The sequence below is a fragment of the Glycine soja genome, chromosome 6 (assembly GCF_004193775.1).
Source record: "Glycine soja cultivar W05 chromosome 6, ASM419377v2, whole genome shotgun sequence".
NCBI lineage: Eukaryota > Viridiplantae > Streptophyta > Magnoliopsida > Fabales > Fabaceae > Glycine > Glycine soja.
Genome location: NC_041007.1, coordinates 10301453 through 10325226, shown reverse-complemented (window position 1 = coordinate 10325226; position 23774 = coordinate 10301453). Strand labels below are relative to the sequence as shown.

At 31.2% G+C, this 23774-nt stretch overlaps 2 protein-coding genes across 2 annotated transcripts; one reads left to right on the top strand and one right to left on the bottom strand.

Moving 5' to 3' along the window:
- On the top strand, window positions 1-2269 carry LOC114415519 (probable WRKY transcription factor 53). Its single transcript, XM_028380243.1, has 3 exons — window positions 1-684; window positions 1008-1136; window positions 1246-2269. Exons 1-3 carry the CDS (start codon window positions 374-376, stop codon window positions 1898-1900), a joined length of 1095 nt encoding a protein of 364 aa, XP_028236044.1. The 5' UTR covers window positions 1-373; the 3' UTR covers window positions 1901-2269.
- A 3608-nt stretch (window positions 2270-5877) lies between these two features.
- Window positions 5878-10697, bottom strand: LOC114415518 (transcription factor SPEECHLESS-like). The gene is made up of 3 exons (XM_028380242.1): window positions 9636-10697; window positions 8005-8562; window positions 5878-6312 (listed from the first exon to the last, which is right to left on the bottom strand). Exons 1-3 carry the CDS (start codon window positions 10059-10061, stop codon window positions 6247-6249), a joined length of 1050 nt encoding a protein of 349 aa, XP_028236043.1. The 5' UTR covers window positions 10062-10697; the 3' UTR covers window positions 5878-6246.
- Between the last annotated feature and the right edge of the window lie 13077 nt (window positions 10698-23774).

Below are 23774 nucleotides of genomic sequence, written 5' to 3'. Positions count from 1 at the left end.
AAATAAAATTCCACTCCACCACTTTTCTCAGTCAAACTTTCCTTTCCCTTTCTATTTTCTGCGCTTTCCCACACTTCCAATATCCATTCAAAATGACACCCCCCCTTAAAATCACATACTCGTCATAACACATAACATTTCATTCCTAACCCCTCTTCTTCTTTTTTTTATTTTTTATCTTCTCTTATCTTAAACTTATTCTTCTGCTACACCAATCCCATCCTTGGTCCATGTCCAGTTCAAGCCATCTTTGGCATGTGCCACTTGGCCTCTGACACAAAAACTTTTCTTTTCGGAACCAATCATTTTTCATCAAACTTCAACATTTACATAACTCTTAATTTTAATCACTTTTGTTCGTAGCTACATCAACATGGACCACATGGGAGACCCGAAGAGCATCATACATGAGCTGCTACAAGGTTTAGAGTTGGCAAGGCAACTCCAAGTGCATCTCCACATGCCATCTTCGTCCCAAGAAACACGTGACCTATTGATCCAGAAGATCATATCAACATTCGAAAAGGTGCTTGAAATGGTAAAATGGAAAGGGCCAGTGCCAGCGGGTGAGTCATCACAACATCCCCTAGGGGCTGCATTAATCCGAATGTCAGATTCACCTTTGAGCAGTGAAGACTCCGATAGAGATTTGAAGGACCAGGACCCCAATGCTTTCAAAAAGAGGTATGTATGGTAATTAATCAAGGTTCTAAATTGAGGTAGTAGTAGTTTCCTTACCATCTTTTAACATGCAAGAAAATTATAAGAAAATTGTGACTAATGCGACTACAAGCATTATTATCGTGTTACGCCTTAAAATTCTTAAAGTTGCGGCCAAAATCATGTTAAGAAACCATTTTTTTTAAAACCTTTATAATAATTATGTATATTTATAGGTAAACTTTTTCGGATGTCCTTACCCGTGTTCAGAATTTATTATTATTATTATTATTATTGTACCAAAAAAATGGCCTTTACCCGAACATCATGAACTCCTTTCATTGCAGAAACACTTTGCCAAGATGGACGAAACAGATTCGAGTTACACCAGGAATGGGAGTGGAAGGACCTCTTGATGATGGATATAGTTGGAGAAAATATGGCCAGAAAGATATCCTTGGAGCCTTGTACCCGAGGTAATTAAAACCAAATTTAACCCTCACAAACTATTATGTTTACATTCTAATTTCTAAGTCTCATGGATTGAACTAGATTTATATAATTATATACTTTGTCTGTATGCAGGGGCTATTACAGATGTACCCACAGAAATGTTCAAGGCTGTATGGCAACAAAGCAAGTGCAAAGATCCGATGAAGACCCCACCATTTTCGAAATCACTTACCGAGGAAAACACACCTGCACAGTGGCCATTAACGTGGGTTCTTCATCACCAATTCCACTAGAAAACCAGGAACCAAGTTTGAACAACACAAATATTCCTCAGCATCAGCATCAGCAGAATATCCTGCAAAGCCATGAACAACAACAAAACGAACTACTTCTGAGCCTGCGGAAAGGGTTGAGAGTCCAAACAGAAAACCTAGATTCCCCCGAACAACCATTAGTTCCATTCCGTTTCCCTTTGTCCACAAACATAAAAAACGAAAGCCATGTTTTTCCTTCCCCTGTGCTTGAAAACTTCACTTCTCCTTCTTATGTTTCCCCTGCTGCATCAGGAATAGGCCACTTTTCTGTGTCTCCAAGTGGAGTAGTGAACAGCTTTGAAGGGAACCCAAATTTGGCAAATTCTGAGTCTCAGATCAATGATATGATCCCTGCCACTACTACAACTTCAGCAGCTCCAAACTCATCAACCGTTGGCTTAGAGTTTCCCTTTGACCAGTTTGAATTTGATGGCCAGAACTTCACATTCGATAACCCACGGTTTTTCTCTTGAATATGCTCAATTCAGAGAAGAAGCCAAATAAATCATAAAAACTAATTAATTTTTTTTAAAAATGAACTAGAAGCATATGGTGAAAGTTTGTGGTAACATTCTAGAATAATATGACCCTTTAGAAAAAGAGGCAAAAACATTTCAATGTATGTCTTAGTCAGCTACTTGTGTCGTAGGAAGAATGTGCAATTCTAAAATTGCTTAGTCAATAAGAATTTTCCTTTATCATTAGAGACATGTCAAGTTAATATCTCGTAGGTTTTTCTTTTGTTTGTTTTCTCCCCTTTTTCTCGTTTTTGGACTATAAAAGTAGAAGGGCTTCTTCCACAGTGCAAACTGGATAATGAAAATGGTCATTTTATCGAGTCAGAGGAAAGGGGAAAAAAAGATATAACCCATTATTGTATTTGTTTCCTATTCTCTATCAAATAAACAATCTGATTTCTCGAAGAACAAAGCGGGGTAAGGTATTTGATCTTTGACCGTGTAAATGGTAACACGGACAAAGACAAAAAACGAGTAACATTCGTGATATTTTGTTTGAACTGTGATTTAAGTGGGACAACAATGATTTGCACATTGAAGTCACAACCGGGATTAAAAATGAAAGAGGTGAAACTAGGGCCACAAATAAATAAGTGGGTCTCTATGATTTATATCCAGCCTTGTTCTCAAGTGAAGTTTCAAAATTCTTTTCTATAAAATAAGTTTATTTAATTTCCGTTGACTAAACTATTAACATGTTGAATATTTTCAAACTGATTCTTTAGCTTTAAGATTTCCTTAAAGAATAAAAATAAGGGTGAAGAATTATGGGATAAATAAACATTTGTAATATGTGATTTTTCACTTATAGTCAATTTTTTTTTTTAAAGTTTAGTAGGAGAAAATTCAAATATGAAATATACAAGTAAAATTACTTTAAACAATCCTCAATTAATTTTTCACTTTCACTTTTCTTTATGTTGTGAAAGTTTCGGTAAATTTAGTCTTTTTGAAGATTTATGAGAGTCATGATAGACTTTACATTTCAAAGAACATTAATAAATATACTTACGTCGTTAATGGGATAAAGGCCTACACCCCTTCTGCTGCGAGATGGTGGATATCTTCAGTTCAGGGAACTGCTGCACCCCCACGCGGTGTTAATCCGAGCTTTGGAGATGATCCTGAGAGATTGGACTATCTCCTTTGTCCATATTGATAGGGAGGATAATAATATTGCACATACGCTAGCTAATTTTGCTATTAGGCAGCCTCAACCTTTTTGTATCCACTCTCCTTTTAAGAGATGCTCTAATGTAGGCTCTTTTTGTTTTTTCCTCGATCGGAAGAAAAAAAAAACACTCACTTTTACTTCCACTTTTTAGGATATACAAAACTAACGAAAAATTTAAATACACATACAAATTTGTTCAGGTTCAATTTATAGTATTCAAGTTGTCTGAAATGCTTCTTTTTTTTCTCAGCAAGTTGTATGAAATGTTAATAGATTTCTAGAAAAAAGTATTGTAGATTTTATTTTGATCAACAAAACCTTTCGTAAATTTTAGTCCACAAAAATTGCTTTCGACAATGAATGCAGGTGACCACCAATAATTGGGTTGTTAAAGCCCAAAACTGTTGACGTGGTCATGGATATGGGCTTAAATTTAACAAATTGTCATGTCACCCAAGTTACAAACTTACCCACAGAATGGGCCTCCTCATTCGACAGAATTTATATATCTGTCAATATCCGATGATATGAAAGGAATGATCAACTGTGACCCCTAAAAAGGAGTGAGGAATTATCCCTGCAAAGAGTAGAATCTTGAACATACGAGAAAGTTCTCGTAATGAACAACTTGTTCTAAAACTCCTCATGATTCCCATCAAATTGTCTCCATCACCCACAAATCAATGACATTGCCATGAATTGTAGCTAAAAGAAGGAAGCAAAAATCAAGTGATCAAATACATGAACTCGGAATTGTTACTTCCACTGACAACTCTAATATATCACATATCAAAGGAAAAAAAATATTCATTTACTAACTCTTGTAGGATAACAAGTGAATCCAAAAGTAAAGGAAATCTATATCTATAAAAAGGTGAAAATCTTGTATTTCATTCTCTGTTACCCAATTATAAAGTGTTGCCTCAATTAAAGAGTCCACGTCAGGAGAACTACAGTTTAGAAGGGATTTAAGGGGTGGTTGTGTGGAAGCCTTTTCTTACATCTTTTGATCATTATTCTTCCATACATATACGACTCTCCTTTATTCCCCTTCTATTCTTCCACCTTGTCCCTATGGCTAGAAATTAGGTAATCGGGAATTTGGTCCTGGTTATCTCTTTTGTTCATTCCATTACATCTCTGGTTCTTGGCTTATGGTTCAAAACACTGATCTTGCCCCCGCGATGATAAATTTCTATACACGTTCTTTGCCTCTTGTTCCAAGCTCTCTACCCTTGTGGTGATCAATTTTTGTTTTGTTGAATTCTGAGCACTCTCGCATCCTTCACTTAATAGAGTGTGTTTTGCATTTTCAACCCTCATTTGCAGCATGTTTTCTATCGGTATATATTCATGGGGTCGAGTATAGGGCATGAACCCTAACCATCCTAAATAAGCATTCATTACTCCAAAGTTTTATGTCATTTAGCGGCCATAAATGCGCCTAAATCCTCCACCAATAATTAGCTAATGGTTAGTATAGCCAAGGTCAGTAAAATTATTATTAAAATTAATATCGAGTCATGGTAAAAACTAAAAAGTCATTAAATGGTCATGATACTACAAACTTTTAGCGGCAACTGTAGTGACCGTTATTAGATCTCAAAAGTTGCTACCAAAAAAATAAAACTAACAAATTAAGAATCAAAACTATCGGTCATTTTTACTATCACTTTATTGTTATCTTTATAAATATATATCAAGTAAAACACAACTAAAATCGATGTTGAGCGCTACTTAATCTCAACCTCGATACGAAAGATCTTTTTCTAATGTTGATTCTCCAAGTTCTCTATTTTTACCCTTACAAAGTTATTTTAAGATTTCTATTCTTTAACTTTTGTTTTTAAATGATCAAACGACAATTAAAAATAAAATAGATCTTAAAAAAATGGTATTTAAATTATTGATTAAGGGAATTGTATTTCTACGTATTTCTAAAATGTATTCATCCAAGGTACGTGTACAAATCCAAATTAACACATGCTAGAAATTGAGTATGTGTCTACCAAATTAAACAAAAGAATGTATAATTTTACTGTTTGTTGTATCCAACAACGATACATTGAGTATGTGTCTACCATTTATTTTTCATGCATATGATTAGGAATTAAATATTAACTGACATGCTAAAATAACGAACTGGATTATTTTCTATATATAAGATCAACAATATTATTGCATATGCATTATCTTATCTCTGTATTCATACTATAAAATATTTCTTGTTAATATTCAATATTAAAAGTATATATATGTATATAAACTTAAATCATATACAAATAACAATATATTTATAAAGACAATATTTAAAAAAAAACATCATATAAATTAAAATGATACAAGGCATGTACATATATGAATATAAAATCATTTAATATATAAATATTCATAATAATTTTATTTAAAAAAAATATTTATATACATACCTACTTATATAAAATTAAAAATATATTAAAATTTAGAAACTATAAAATTTAACCGTACATGACACGAATTATTACACTAATTATAAATACATAATCGCCTATACAATTTATAATAATATAATTTTATCCCGTATATACCATGTACAAACGAAACTTGATTAGGATTAAATTGTGTAAACGACAAAGGATAAACAAACCAAAAAGAAAAATGATAACGTAATATTTATAATTTCCAGCTCTTTCAATAATATAATTAGTTTTTGAACGCTTGTTGAAAGAGAAATTGAGCACCTAACTCAAAATTAACAAAAAATTGCAATAATAATTTGTTGACGAGTGTTTCAATCTGGGAAATGGAAATCTAATTCATACACAAATCAAAGCTGGGACGGTGGTCAATTACAAGAGAGTAGTAGTTCCTTCCAAAAAAACAATTACAAGAGAGTAGTGTCACTCTATAATAACTAGCTAATACTTGTCATCATGAGGAATTACACTAGCAATTGCTGTAATAATTAATTAAAAAGAAAGAAAATGATAAATGGTTGAAAAATTAAATATGGCTCTTCCCATGTTCTCTGTTATTTGTACAGCAAGGTACGTACAGCGCAATAAGAGAAGAGAGAGAGAGAGAGAGGGATGCGTGCAAGCTGATGTTTGGTCTGGACTCTGGACAAAACATAACCCATCTTTTATAATTAGTAGAATGTTTGCTGGATTTGTTGAGCGAGTTCTTCGGCACTGAGTTGGCATTCAATTCCAATCTACATGTACATCAAGTAGTGTAAAGAAACCACAATTATTAGTGAACCTAAATTGAATACGTAAGAAACATATATACATAAATATATGTATCCTCCAATCATAAGCTACTTCCATGCATGAAATTAACCAATTTAATTTAAACCAAAATGACCCAATAATTTATATTCGTCTTTTCGATCGGCGAATGGGGACCAATGTCTAAATGGAACCATGTTGTATCCCTGGTCTCCCGGGTAGATGCAGTGAAAAAATATACAGTCAGTACTATCCTTTCCCAGGTGCACAACACCATCTATTTTTGCTTTAAAGAACCGCACGGCATGCATAGGGCATACTAGAAAGAAGTAGAAAAATTGTCATCATTGGCATTATTTTGGTTTGCTAAACGTTGCAGACTGCTACACTGTGAAGTTTTATTTCTTGATGTGGGGATGGAAGAACTAAAATCCAAACCGTTTTCATGACGATTACATACTAACATAAGCCATTTGTTACACAATCTCTGTAATCTGTATTCTATTTTGTTTTAAAAAGGAAAGACAAAAAAGGAGAAACATTTTTTTTTCATTAAGGCATAGCCTTTACTCTTCAATGTAACTTCAGACATTAATAAAAAAAATGTAAAGAGTAAAAGTGATTTTTTATGTCTTATGTCTATACTATTTACATATTTATATATAGATGGTTATAAGAAAAAACTAAATAAATTCTCTCCCCTCTTTTAAACATAATAAGAACATGAACAAGAAAGAAGATTGTACGAACATCTTAGAGGAGTTGCTTATTTCACTTTTACCTATTAAGCAGTTTTACTTTCTCACTTGAATCGTTAGGGACAGTCTGTGTGGCTAACACGTGTAAAAAAGGATATTTTTATATAATTATATATGAATGTTGAAAATTAAAAATTAGTCAGTGATTACATGGTTACTTAATTAAAAAGGTTATGTTTTCTCCTGAAAAAAAAAACAAAAAACTTATTTATATTTTTCTTTTAATATTGGCTACTCAAATATGATTTAATAATTTATATTTATAATTCTCATGTTTCATAATAAAAAGACTTTTCATTTAATATGTTCATTCTTTCTGTACTTTTTTTTAAAAAAAAAGGAGAAACTAGATAAAGATATATTTAGAGAAAAATTTTAGAAATTAAGAAATTAACTTAGTGTTCATAAGAGTAAAAAAGGAAAAATAGTTTCTAAAAAACTAATTGAAATAATTTTTAAAAATAAGTCGTGCAGTATTTTAGCCTCTTTTTTCTATTTCATTGTGATTTGTGAACTAATAAATGTGAAAAATAACAGGGTAATTTTTGTTTCAAATGGTCTTTTAAGTTAAAATAGTTAATTAAATCATTTTATTTTATTTTTTCTTAAAATTTCTTACTGTCCAATAACTTTTACTTTTTATTAAAAAAACCTTAATTTAAACTTTAATTTTAAAGTAAAATCTGAATAGCATAAGGGTGTAGGTAACCAAGTTGGACAGAAATAAAATTTAAAAAAATATATCAACCCCATGCAGCTGTCATTGAAAGAACATACTTTCATAAAAAAGACAATACCTTCCACCTCATGCTGTTATGCATGTGACGAGGTACTGCAGAAATTCATTGACAGACTTGTTTTTCATTTTTCATTTTTATTTCCATCATTAATTAAATGGAGGAAGAAATAAGAATGTACCTTGATAGTGAATGAGTTTAGCATGGTATCATCCGCAGCACAGTTAATGTTGACATGAACGATTTCAAGCGCAAGATCTTCAAGTGCCGTTATAATCTTCAGAGCCTGCCCTGGAATTCGTTGAGACACCGTTTTGAGAAGAACATGAGGACCCGAAAACTTGACCTCCACGTCAGCAGTGGGGGACTTGGAGTTTGCAACAAGCTCGTTGATGTTATCGTTGATGGAGGAGTTGGCAGAAGAAGTGGGAGAAGGGTCGAGAGAGACGTTGGATATGGTTGGTGAAATGATGTTGTTGTAGCCATGCTGCTGCTGATGCAGCCTTGGCCTGTAAGGGCTTCCTGGTTGTGGAGTTCTTGGGCTTATAGGCAAGTTTAGTCTCGGGCTTAAAGGGGGCTTCCTAGGACTCAGTGGTGAAGGCCTTGGGCTTGAAACAAGCCTAGGGCTCAGGACTTCGCAGTAGACTTTTCTTTGCTTCTTGGCCTCCAGGGCTTGCAGCACCTGCTGCAACTCGCTGATGTAATCAACCACTCCTCCAATTATCGATGCTTGATCTCCCTAAAGAATAAGAAGGATTAAATAATGTACTAGTGTAGAAAATTAATAACAATTTAATTAAGTTTCAACTTTACTAGTACTTTCTCTGTTTTTTTTATAAGTAACAAAAGTTTAATTTTTTTTTTCAAATATAAGTAAAACCTAATTATTTTTCTATCTTACTTATTTAATAAGATTATGTTTGAAATATTTTTTATTTGGGATTTGGGCTTAATATAAGTTCCAATAAAAGGTAATTTAAAAAATATATAAAAATAATACAATTTAATAAAATTAATTAATTTTTTTAATAAATATAAAATCAGATTATTTTTATTTATAAAAGAGAATGATCGAAGGAACTACAATATAAGCAAGTATTTATGATGAGATTCAGAAATGCATGGTGCACTTAATTTATTCTGTAAATTAAGAACAATTTACAGCGTAATATGGAAGCATTTTTTAAATAAAATATAAAAACATTATATTTTTGTAAGATAAAATCAACTTTAAACTAATAATGGATACTTTAAAAAAACATACATTCCCTTAATTTTCTGATTGCATTAAAGTAGCTTGCATCTTGGAGGATCCCACTTGAAAAATGAAACCGCGTTTTGTTTCAAGCTTAAACCCATAGTTAAGGCAAGTTGTACCTCCCCCCGTAAAAATAAGACAAAACTTACATGCAGGTCTTCAAGTTATTGTAACTTATACAAGTCTGCTGTATTATGCAGAACTAGGTACATCTTGTACTGGTTCTGCCTTGCTTCCTTTTCAATAATAAATTTGCTCATAAGAAAAATGCAGCTCTTTAAATGCTTTAATGTTTATTCAATTATTGGAATTGAAATTTCACTTGTAAATTTTTTATTGACTACCATTAATGTAAAAACTCCAATTTTAATTATAGAACAACACTAACAACACTTGAAAATAATTAAACTGCATCTAAGTTTTCTAAAAAACAAAAACTCAAGATAAAACTTACGAGCTTTTGAGATATAAAACAAAGTCAAGGATGTAAACAAAGTATTAGAATTAGAACTGTTAATTTAAATGATAAACAATTAGTAAGATTTAAGACGTACCCTTTTGACATAAAAGCAAGGCATAAGCGACCTCAACACGGTCAAGTGTTCGTTCATTTGCTTTCTCCTGTTGCGTTCAACGGTAATGTGAGACATCTTTTGTTGTCCATCTGGGTTTGCTTCCTCAGGAGTAGTAGGAGTAAGCTTCTGTCTCTTGGTTTTGGGAGAGGTTTCAAGCTCAGTTTCGGAATCTAGTGGAGCACTTGAAGAGGTTGACTTTTGAGACACCAATCTTGAGACATCCTCGTTATTAATGTCTTTGGAGACAGCTGCTGCAACAACAGCTTCTTCGTTAATGAGAGGAGGGAAATCGGTGGTGAAGTCCGATTCTAGGCTCTCCAAAATGGCGAAGAGATCATCCCCACCAAAATGGTCGCTCCCAAACTCTTTGTCGTCGAAAATATCGCATAAGCTATTATCGTCCATGGTAGAGGCTTAATTAGGAGTTTGTTGGCTAATTCGATCTTCTTCTCCGTGAAACCTGCGAAGGAAAGTACTGGAAAAATGTTTTTGATTGGGGATGAGAATGAGAAAGGGACCAAGAAATGAAGTTCTCAAGATCAAGAAAAAATAGGTGATGAAAAAGGAGTAAATATGAGAGGGGGGTGTTGATGTGATAGAGACTAAACGATCGCCATCAACTACTACTACTGAATACTGATATGTTATGGTCCCTTTTTCAAAATATGTGGTTTAAACCGTTAGATGCCTAGCTAGGGATCTATTCTATACTACTATTACTATTACTATCTCTCACAGAAGCAGAAGCAGAAGCAGTATCAGACTGTGACAATAATCAAAACTGAAAAAGAAGTTTTGAGAAGGGAGGGAGGGAGAGAATGTAGAAAGAAAAGGGTTTTATACTAGCTTCTACTATTCTATTGTAATGATACAGGTATGGTGTGTAAAACAATGGATGCTGCTGCTGTTGGATAATGGGTAATAGTATAATGCAACTTTTATGTAGGTAGTTATTATGCCCTTACCAAGCACTTTGATCAGTTGATGTTGTTGTGAGAGGATATATAATGCCAATGAGAGTGTTGTTTTCAGTTTTTACAATTAGGGACAGAAGAGAGAGAAGGTTCAAGAATCACTGCGCATCCACGTTACAATTTGCATTCATAAATATCTCTGCTCTCCTTCATTTATATGTTACTGAAATGTTTTAGTTTTCTGGGAATGAATAGTGAATTATTTAAAATTGAATTGATGTCCATTAAATTTATGGATACTTTTCTTATTGAAGCTCAACTGTTCAACACCATTTTGTAGAAAAGTACTTTAATTTATTAATGTATTTGCATTAAAAAATAACATTGTTTCTGTATGATGTATATGATGCATATATACTATTTCATACATAGGATACTAATGAAAAAGTGTTTCACGAATGTGTTGTTTGATGAAACAAAAAATGGTAATATTGTTTATCGACCTGCGCGCGTGTTCAAAAATACTAAAATTGGTTGTATAATAAATTAAAAGAAAAAATATAGTGATAACATTTTTTTTACAGATAATAACATATATATGTGTGGAAATATGTGCTTCATCATTTAGTACATTACATGTACAATAGTATTAATCTTTAATAGTACTATACCATATATATGTTCAAATTATACACTAACTTATAGTAACTTTCTATAATTTTTTATTAAAAAACAAAGTTTTTGAAAGAATTGAACTCGTCGTGAAATCATCAAGAGTTTCACGATCCAAGTACAGCCGGATTAATCTATAGTTAATACAATGTGAATCTTAAATGAAATGCTATCGCGCTTAATTCTCTTACAAATTTCTTGCATATACGTCTCTTTCTTTAAGTTTTCTCTGTTGATAATCCGTAGAGCAATAATTCTACAGTCATTTTTCCTCCTTCACCCTTTGATTATAAAAATGCCTAGATAATGATGGTTAAAATGAGACAACTCGATTAAATTTTGTACTTTTCAGCATTAATTTTACCATCCATATAATGAGTTTTCTTTGGATTTTCAATGGGGATAGTTAATTTCTAGGAAAAGAAACCATCAGCGGAACGTATATATTTAACAGAGTTACTGTACGTAGTATTTAAAAACAGTAATGATAATTACTTATATTTCGTATACCCTTAGCTAGTTTAGTTATGTGCGTGGATATATAATGGAGTATTTGAAATGCTTGTAATTAAGAAGAATATTGAGAGAGTTTGATACGCATAGCGAGGCCAGAGATGACGGTGGCACAATTTAAAAGAGAATTGAAGTATCTAGATAGGTCACCTTCTTTATGAGGGAAATACAACGAATTTCTGCATATTAATGTGGGTGTTAACGGGAAAACCGTTATTGCTGCAAAGCCAAAAGTGGAGAATGTTCAGTTCAGCATCAAATCTCACTATAGAAATACCCGGTCTGTGAAGGCACTGCGTGCACTGAGATATATATAAATTGTGAATGCTGTGCTTCAATTCCGTGTTGCACGCTAGTTTTCTATATCTGAAAAAACCTGCAGTTATCGCTTCACATTCTTTTTAAAGTATACACATCGTGCAACGACTTTCAGCTCCTTTCTTTTTCTTATTTTCCTAGCTATGTCTTTTTCTTTTGTCAAACGAAACATTTCATTATTTTCGCATCACTCATGAATCTCATCTATTATTGTTTGAAGTCATTAATTATGTCTTAGGGCTCACTTACGAAGCAAAACTTCAAATATCTTAGATCATTGGCTGACTTACATTATGCTAGGAGTGCACTTGTACCCCTCATTTTTTTTTTAAATTCACCATACAAGTTTGTTTAAAACAGAAAATTTTAAATAAAATCTTATAATGACTCAATGTGATCCTTTATTTTTTTAAAAAGTCTTAATGTGGTTCTTTATGCCTGGATTTGCAACTTAACATCATCGGCGCGCTGTTGGAATAATTGGAAGAAAAAAAACCACATTGAGACTTTAAAAAAACAAATAAAAAAACTACATTGAAATATTTAAAAAATGAAAAATTAATCTAATTAAATTTTTTAAAAATAAAAGGACCTAAATAAATGTTTGAAATAAATAAAATAAACAAATTAATAATTAAGTTTTTTTTATTTAAACTCTTTTCTCTTTCTCTCTCCCACGGTTTTTCTTAGTTGTTAACAAGATAATTACTTCCTCCAATCTTTTGTATAAGAAACGGTACAGTTTTTTTTTTCCCTTCTAATTATAAGAAACATGGATCTACATTTATATGAGTTAATGGTTAATTTTCTTTTATATGCTTAACTAGTTCCCTCGTGTTAAGAAAAAAAGGGGAAAATATTAGAATGCATAAAAATGCTTTTTTGTATGATTTTTAAATGTTTTTTCATATGATTCTCATTAAAAAAAATTCTCTTTATATTGAGTGTCTGAGTGTTTATACGATTGCATGTGATTTAATATAAAATTTATAATTGAGATTAAATTATATATGTTATTTATTAATTTAAAATTAGAATCAATTATATGTGACTTTAAAATAAGAATAATGATACATAATTACTAGACTAGCAGTATTTTACAAATATTCCATGAACCCTTATCATTTTTCTCGCTTTTTTTTTTCATTAGTACTAGTATTGAATAACATGAAATGTTCTACACCTGTTGTTTGATTTTCTTCACGGAGAGTAGACCCATAGCTCCCTGCTCCCTGTTGAGTCAACCTCGAATAACGTTCAATTAACCTAGGCTCCTCAAAACTTGAATGTCACTTCTTAACCGTCTAAGCACGTGTTTGGATCTCCAGTGGATTTGCTGAAGCATGCTATTCGAGGCAGAAGCAAGGAAGATGAAGCTTCCTCTAAAGTGAGGTTGGGCGCAAACAAATGGTATTACTGACAATCCAAACACAACTTTTTGTAATGGATGCCAAGCACTAACAAAGAAATTATTGACAAATTTTTTTGTCTAAACAGTTTTTTTCTTAATGATGGCGATGATAATCAAATTAATCTAGATCCTCGTACAATTATTTCAATCTCTCATCTCATATTTTAAATAATTAACGTAAACTAAGCTAATTAATATATAATTTATGTTAAATAATGATTTAAATTCTTGTGTCATGTAATGGAGTAAGTTAAACAATCCCTTATTTTATGTTTAAATTATGATGGACTAAACCACACGTTGACATTCTCAAATGCAATGTAGACGTAGCAATATTTCCTGATCAGTGCCTGTTCGGATATGATGGTATGTGCATTAGAGATGATACTGGACAACTCTTGCTAGCAAAATATCTGAAGCACTTCTTGGTTTCATCATTTAAATATGCAGCATGTAATTGTCGAGCTTAATTGATTGCAACGGAGTGGTAATGGCTTTATGTGTATCTCTCCAAATATCACAGCAGGGTGAAATTATGAAAAACTGTCAAGAGAATCTCCATGAATCTCAAAACTGTTGTGGTGTGTTTTATTAGGAGGCAAGGTAATCGTGTGTCACTCATGCTCTTTCAAGAATGTCAAGATTATATTCTAGCCAGCATGCATTTGATTTTATTTCTACCTATATCATCGACAATTTGATTATGAATAAAATGATATAATTCTTATCTCTTGGTAAAAAAAATCATTAATTTGTTTAGTTTACACAAATTTGGAAAGAAGGCATAAATTTCATATTGAAATCACGTACTGTCTCTTTAATTTAGATAGAAACATTTTCATGTGTTAACTATTAATTTATTTTATGAGATGTTATATTTTAATTAAGTGACAAGTGATTTAATGCTTCCATGAATGAGTGATAACTGTTAAATAATAGTGAATTAATAGTGAAAAATCGGTCTGAAATTAACTTAAAATTAATTATTTAGCAATTATTTATGTTTTAATTTGGAAAGATTTAATTAATTTCGAATTCTGACGGCAGATATGAAAAAGGGAGATACAACAAGCAAAAAGGAGCAAAAATGAAGAAAAAAGAAAAAAATCTGAAGTAGGTTCAGCCCAATGCGCGCGTCACACGCTAAGCGCGCCTACGGAGGCTCAAAACCCACTTCAACAACTATAAATAGAGAGCCAGTCCAAGGGGGAAGGACACCAGAACAAAACCCCTTCTCCTATGGGTTTCATTCACTCCCTTTCTTTCATCCCTCTTCTTATTGTAAAGCTCTCAATGATTATGAGTGGTTAAATCCTTAGTTAGGGCATCAATGGTCATGAGTAGTCAATGATGTATGATGTACTCTTCATTGTTTATTAATGCAATACCAAATTTTTCTTTCCTATTTTCTTTTCTGTTTTTATCTTGCATACTTATCTTTATATTATGTTAGGGGTTAGATGTTTGGGAGAGGGTAACTTCTAAATAAGATTTAAAGAAAATATGCATGCATTAATTTTAGGGGTTAAACGCTCGGGAGAGGATAACTTCTACAAGAAGAAAAGATGTCATAATAAAATCGCTGCTAGGCATAGAGCGATTGCATTATGCCCATGCGTCAAAGCAAACATCTAGAATTAGAATGCATTTTATCTATTGAGTCTTTGCAAAGGCATTCGGGAGATAGATAGGTAAAATAGACTTGTCATCGTGAGACATCAGGGACAAATAAATGAATAAATGTGGATAGGATAGAATCACCTAAATTGGTAAAGAAAAAAAATTATAAACTCATACATCCTAGGCAGACAAGGCAAGTCAGTTCCTAACATTATTTTATCTTGAATTTATCTTTTATTATCTAAATCTTTTATCTTTCTTATCTTTCACTTTTCTAATATTTTATCTTTTTCCTTATCTTTTAATTTTATCTAAATCTTTTATCTTTTCCTTTATCTTCTAATTTTATTTTTAAATCTTTTATCTTTTCTTTATCTTATTTATTATTTTTCTTTATCTTTTATTTTATATTTCTTATCCCTTGCTTAAAAAATTGGATTTGCATTAATGTAAGTACAAACCATCTCTGTAAATTCGACACTCGAACGTCCAAGTACTTTACTACTTGTGACAATTTGGTACACTTGTCAACGAGTTAACAATGAGATTCAAGAACACAAAACTAATTTACAGTCACAATGTTAGTTATTAGCTAACCACTCAATAACGTGATTCAAGAACTTGCATGTAGCTCCACATCATTACATTTACAAATTACATCCAAGCAAAATCTTTCGAGAAAACAGCATTTGTAAACTTGTAACTGTAAACAAAAGTATGGTGTGTACTTATGTATATGTGCATGTTGTATTTTTTTGTCTTGGATCAGAAATTATAAATATCCCTTAACTCACTACATTAGATACTAATCCTGATTACAATGTGTGATTACTGCTAGTTTAAAGAAATTTTACACAGGAATTAATCCCATTAAGTAAATTATTCTTCAAAATGTAAATGCGAGACTTTACATTATTGTTTCAACTCTTTGAATTTGTGCATGTAGTATAACACTTGTAAAATTAACTTTGAGTCATCCTTCAACTCGATCATAAACAAAAGAAGTACTGCAACTTGACGAGGCAAGTGGAATGAATAACCACAGAAATCTGATCAACACTAATAACAATAGCATTTCCTAGTCCCACAAGCGCATATATATTAATTTCAGAAAAGGAAAATAGTGAATCGGCAATCATTCCAGCTACTTGAAGTGCGTCAGTTATTTTGTTTAGCTTTCTTCTGTTTGTCTCAGACCACTGATCTATGTATAGATATATACAAATACAGCATGACATCTGAATTCTGAACAAGATGCAATTAGATAACAATTAAGAAGATCACACATATGTGCTAATACACATGATGTCACAGAGGACAAAGTGTAGAAATATATATGTGTTTATGGAATATACACATATAGAGGGCAGAAAATTAATAAATAAGGAGGGTGGCATGCAGGAAAATGTTTGCATATGGTAGTGATGACATCAAGTAGTGAGGCAAATATCTGCAACTTGTCTCGTCGGTTCATAGTTTCATATTTGAATAATTATTACTATGATGGTAGGTTTTCAATGTTTAGACACGGTATCTCCGTGTCTACGATGATTCGTTTGCAAATTTGAAGCACTACACCATTCACTCTCTCTGCTATGCGGGGTCACTGTGGTCTGTGGCAGGGTGGCTGGTACCACCGTTGTGACTAATAGGCAGCAGTAATTGCTAGTAAAGCATGGGAGTGCGTTTCATTAAAGAGTAAAAATCGAATAATATATGCAGCCTACAAATTTTTTGTTTTATTACATTTACTTTCCTTCAAATGCGTCCATATTTTTGGTATCATACATCAATTTTCACATTTACCACCCTCAACAACCAACCCTCTCTCTCTCCCAATTAGATCACGCCAAACCGGTCTGAATTTAATCACTATGGATCATTAAGCAGTCCAAAATATTGCATTCTGTCACTGTTTTTAGTTTCTTGGTCTTGAATAGTGTGATGTGTTAATAAACATAGAACATCACTTTTTAGGACATGCAAATAATGCGATCACAAAACCTCCGGCGGGTTCGTAGGAAGTTTCAAAAATTTACTCCAGATTCTAATGCATGCATATGAAGTGGCATGGGTAAATGCGTGAATTTACTCTACCTTGAGTTGAAATTCCCATTGTTATTAAAAAAAATGGGTAAATGCGTAGTAGTACTATTATGTTTCAAAGTTAAAAATAGTTTGGTGGAGAATCATGAATTAATGATTTCATACTATCTAACAGAAAGTTCTGCGGCAGAATAAGCTGATTATTGGAACTGGATTATGTCATGGCCTTGTTCTTACATGCTATTAGTATACATGTTCCTCTGTTCTAAATAATGTGACAATTACAATGTCTTATAGCAAGGGTGTTATTAATTAATGTCCTTACGATGCTAGTTAAAGAATTAAATATATATATATATATATATATATATATATATATATATATTGTAAAAATTCTAAAAAAAACACAAAAAAGTCATGAATCACACAATTTTATGTATCCCAATAAAAAAAATTCCTTAATTTATGGCTAAAAATATTAGTTAATATTTATCTTACAACTATATCCAAATTATGTAATGCTAGAATTGATCACATAATAAAGTCAGTTAATATTAACTATTCCACTACTGTTACATCTGAATAATAGTATTACACCATTTGCAATTTTGCGTATAATCAAACAAATGAACTGATTTAATTAGGACAAGTTGATTTAATTGTTCTGCAATAAAAATTGGGTCCATTACTTCATACAGAAACTTGATTTTGGGATAAAGCTAGTAAATCAAGTGGGTGGCGGCTAGCTACTATTGTGAAGCCACATTGGCATTAATCTTGTTATATGTTGTTTCATGAAGTTTCCATGCTTAGAGATTCGGTAGGCTAGCTTACGCGGATCTAGATAAGCTACTGAGCATCTTTGTACATACCTACTTAAATTCAAGCATATAACTATCTCGATCATTTATGGACCTGCAACACAACATAAATGGGAATGTGGGACAAAATTTGAAAACAGGAACTGCAATATATGTATATATAAAATGAAAGGGGAAGTTAATAGGCTGGGTCCTTTCTAAGAAAACTTCATTCATTTCCCAATGTGAGAACACATTGATTGCCACCCACGAAATGTATGAGCAAAACATTACTGCTTTTTCACCTAAAACTCTCACCTTTCTCTTTCTTTCTCTCCCTCTATTTGTTCATAGCGGGTGATGGAAAAACAAATAAATTCTTGGGCTTTCTTGGTAATTGTGCATTCATAATGGGATGGATGTTGGAGGCCAAAATGAGTCCCACAGGCTTGATTCTCTGTTAGATTTCCATGCCCCATCCAAGATGCCATGTCTCCATCCCCTTGCCTTTGACTATTGGAGCCTATATTCGGTGCAACCCTCCTTCCCATGTTTATTTATTTCCCTACAAATGTTTGTCGGGATACATTAATGTAATACTAATACAAAACCATTTTCATCAAACGTTAACTAGCATTGCACTATAGTTAATCATCTGTAAACGCAACTATGCAATACTCAAAATGCAAAATTTAGTTTTTAGAGCATAATCAATATAGCAAAGCACTATAAACTAAACTAATGTATACGGTGTCCGTAGACTCCTCACTATCCAAAGGTATGAGGGAGGAACACAGCCTTATCCTTGCGACACTATATAATACTAGTATTTAAGTTTTGTGCTGTTTAAAACAATTGCTTTAATCTTCAACCAGCACAAAACTCAAAATGCAAAATTTTGTAATTTTTGCTTTAATCTTCGTAACTATATCTCTCGTGATTACCAAGATGAAATAGAAAATAATACTAGTAGTGCTTGTAACACTATATAAATTTTGTCCTTTTAAATACCCTGAATTTTGAACATAATAAAATGCATGTCAAAAAGTATTAGTTAGTTTACGCGTTATGTTGAGTACATCATTATATGTGGAAATTGGTAAATAGGAGAAATCGTCAACCAGCAAGGATCAAATCACATGCATACAAGATTTTAAATTGAAGTTTCAGGCGCAATATCTCATTGCAATTGCTGAAATTATAGAAAAATGCAGGTGTGCATACCTCTAAAGCCATAGTATTGCAACCACACAATGGTAGTTACAAACTACAATTCAAAACCTCACATGCATGAATATGAGTATTAAGAGGAAGAACTGTAAAGAGGTCAAAAGGGTCATCTTTGGTCCTTGCAAAGCAAAAGTATATACTATAAAATGTATCATTTTACAGCAGTAACAATGAACATTGGACGTGCTAGTTTATGGCTGATCAGGAGTGCAACTACTGAACTACCAATAGCAGTTACAAAAAAAATGGAGTCAGAAGAAGTCACAGTAAAATGTGCATTAGAACACCCTGGAACAAGAGAAAAATAGTCATCCGTTTGTTTTATATTGTCTTTTAGTTGCTACACAATTCAATAATATTTCATTTTCAGCCCTTTTTCTTCATACAGAAAAAGGTACCTGCCATTTTCACGTGCCACCGTTCCACTATAGAAGACTTTTTCATGATTGAATTGCAGAGTTACGCATAGATGAGACAAGGTGGGTGGACCTAGCCCACTTTTCCTTATTAAGTACATGTTTCTTACATCAAAACCAACAGGTAGCCGAAGACATAAATGTGAGGCCCAAAAGTTGTATCTGGCTTCCAGCACAATTATTTTGAACAAAAACATCAACCTTGCACTACTTTTGTTAGAATGAAACAGTAGAAGTGCCTGTTGGAATATGTATTTTTATTGTTTTGTTCTACTAATTAATAAAATGGTTTAATTAACTAGGTACTATGTCTTATTTGAAAATTAATTACTCTATTTTGATTGCACTTGATGGCATGTCGGGCTTTCAAATAAAACAAAAAATTAATCTGAATAAACTTTCTCTTTTTGTGATAGCGACTAGCAGTGAGATAAGTGGCGCTTGGCTTGTTTAGATTAGCCATGGAATATTTCATAAATAAGGGGATTTTCACTATTTACATCCGTTTCCTTTGTTTGTTTCCTTGAGACCCTTCTTAGAACTTTCTCTTTTCTATTGGGTTAATAACTTTGTATGCAATTTGCAACTAGGCATATCAAAGAATAAAGTATAGACTCGACTCCCATTTTCTCTGAAAGAGGTGAACGTTTTTGTATAATTTGTTTAGAAAACAAATGCAGAAAGAGATATTCTAATACCCGATGAAGATTGACTTCTACGATGATTTTTAGAAAATATAATCTAAAACGAAGTGCCCTGGATATGGTTTAATATTGGTCTACTAAGCCAATGTTCGATATAGTTTTTTTTAAATAATTGTTTTTTTTTTAAAACACTTCCTGCTATTAGTCTTTATTTTCGACTTGAAGGGATTAGTCTTTATTTTTTACCAGAGGATACTCAGTACACTCATCAAAGGAATGATTATGCCTTGTGTAAAAATTTGCTTCATATTGCATAAATTTTAAAATAAAAATGTAACTTTAATTTCACTTTCAATTTGGGGTAAATACTGATGCTGAAAGTATGAAAATTTAAAATTATTTTCCAAATGTGAAAAAAAAATGTGACAGATTAACCTATTATCAAATTTATAAGATCATTTTATCATTAAGCTGTAATATTCAAATATCAATTTGATAATAAATTGTAATGTTCATAGATCAATTTGATAATAAGGTTATGTTCGGTAAAAGCTAATTGATAATTGAAAAACTACCCTATTAAATTATAAATGTTCGATAAAATTAATCGTTGAAGTAATTAAAAAATATAAAATGACTGAAAAATAATAAAATCATACTTTATTTTAAAAGGGTAAGTAGAAAATTTGATAAATATATTAAAGATAAAAATGAAAGAAAATATAAAAATTAGAAGCTAGCATTTTAAAAAATGATACTTCAAGTAACATTTAAAAAAATGCTAGAAGTAATTGAGAAGCTACTAAAAAAATTTTATTAATTGAAAAATCAAATGAGTTTTTCAACTAATAAAAAAAATTAAAAATGATTAAAATATCTTATCGAACATAATATAAGTTATATTTTTAAAGATCAATTTGATATTAAATTACAAATTCATGAATAATTTATCATTGAATTATCCAGAAGATCAATTTATTATATTTTTACATCTTCTAGGAACATTTTGAATTTTTCATCTTTGATCAATATATTATCTCTTGATCAACCAAAATTATATTTACCCTTCAAATTTCAATAGAACAAATGCTTTGCTCGACATTGGGTCCTCTAACATTTTTTTTTGGGTACGATGTGGGTCCTTCAAATCGTATACGTACGTTTCGAGACAGCAATGGGTTTTAAGACAAAGACATGCTTCTTGCGAGCGAAGAATTCTGAGTCTTGGTGTGGACCTTACCTTATTCATTTGATGGTCTCAAGATGATATCGAGGATCATTTGATTAGCAAATACTATTTGATTTTTAACATCACAAACAATCTTGAATGATGTCGTAAGTTTTTTTTTTTTTAACTCATGTAGATTCATGAGTTATTTGAGTTTACCGAATTACTCAAATATTAAACATTAAACTCATTATTCATTAACATGAAAGTTTGTACTAATAAGTTTAGTTAGTTCTAGCAAAAAAAAAAAAAAAACTTTTAATTTATTCAGTTGTTAAAAACACTGAAAGCAAACTCGCAATTCCCCGATCACGGAAAGTACCCAGCTAGTAACTAGCCTAGCAATGAATAATGAGCTAGCGAATAACGAGGGCGAATGAGCAAAGAAGATTAGGGTTCAATGGTTGAATTACGCTATTTATTTGAAATTCTCTTCAAAGGCAAACGTAAAATTAACCTTGAGAAAGAAAAACTCTTTGAAAGCAAGTACTACTTATTTGAAATTATTTAACATAAATTACACACGCGCATTTGTAATTAATTTCAAATATTTTATTACAGTATTTTATATAAGTTATTGTCTAACTTATTAATTATTTAACATATTTAGATTTTTAGATAGATAAGTAATTCTTAGAATTATATTTTATGTATATTTACTTTCAAAATGTAATTAAAGTAGAGAACTCAAAAAATATAAAATAAATGAATTAAATTAAGAAATAATTTTATAATAATTCCAATGTAAAATAAATAAATAATTCTTAGAATTATATCTTATGCAAAAATCAACGTCAAATATATTCAAATAAAAAAATGAAAAAAATGAAAAAATCATTAATTTTTTTTAAAAAATGCTATTTTTAAAATGACTATGCATCTATCACTTTATATTTAAAATCTGCACATTATATTTGATTAGTAGCTATTATAGCTTTACTCCAGCTCCTAATCTCATATAATAAGTCCCTCACACTATATATACTTGCACGGGAGATTTAAACATAGTTTCGAACATGCTATAAACCGGTAATAAGGAGATAAGGAAATAAAAAAAATACATGCAATGTCGTCAGTGACCGGTAATAAGGAGATAAGGACTATCTTATCTTAAATTTAACATATTATTTTTTATCAATAAATATTAATGGTTAATTTTGTTAAAATATTAAGAAAAAATATTTAAATTTGATTATTTTCTTTTTTTTTTCTTCAATCATCCGGTTAATGTTATAATTTCAAATTTAAGAGATCAAGTACTAATAAAATAAATCAAAAAACCAAAATTAAATTAAATTCTTATAAAACCTAATATATTTTTTTCCACCTATATCTTAATATTAAATTATTACTATTTTTTATCAACAAAGTTAAAGTATTTTATATAAAAACAGGCACTAGAAGTGCCCTAAACTATGAAAAAAATTATTACAATGCAAGTCCTTAAACAAACTTATAGATTAAGTTAGGCTTTTAAAAAAAGCTTTTTAACAAATAAATAAATTAAGCTCTGATCTAACAAGGTTTGACCTAACCTAATCTATTTTCACCTCTTCTTCTAAGTTAAAACATATTTAAACTTCAACTATATGCTGGCTAAATATTCATATTTGGTCGGATTATGTTAAGTTTGGTCCATTTTATATTATTATAGAATTTCTTTGTAAAATTCGATAATCAATAACAAGAAGCTAAGAATGAATTGAAGGAAAAGGAGCAACATACAGAGATCCAGAGATGACCCTCTTCCCATATTCGTCCTTTCTGAAATTCTTATTTATAGTGTCAGATTCGTATACTAATTATTACCCGTTGCAATCAATTACAGTTTTTTGTTTCTTCTTTTTTTTGAAAGAGACAAATACGTAATTCATGCAGACATGCATTTACATCCGGCCACTTGTTAATTTTAGTGATATACATGATTTTTCTCTCTCTGAATTACATGCATTATTAACTTGAACATATTGCTTCCATACTCAAATATGAATGAAATTATTTTAAAAAATTATAAATGAAATTAACTAACTTTTTACTAATTAAGAAAGTTAATAATTAATCCTATTGAATTTTTAATCACATTAAAAAAAATCCTTAAAGTATCCATCATTAAAACTTAATATAAAAAAATGATTGAAAATATAATCTCAATTAGTTAATAGGATGAGGAAAAAGGGAGAGAGTTTTGGTAATGAAATAAGCGGTGCAAATTATGCAATAGGGAGAGACAACGGGTATGCTTCAAGTGTCTAATAATTGGAATTTTTTTATTTTAATTAAACAAACATAGGATATAATAAACAGAA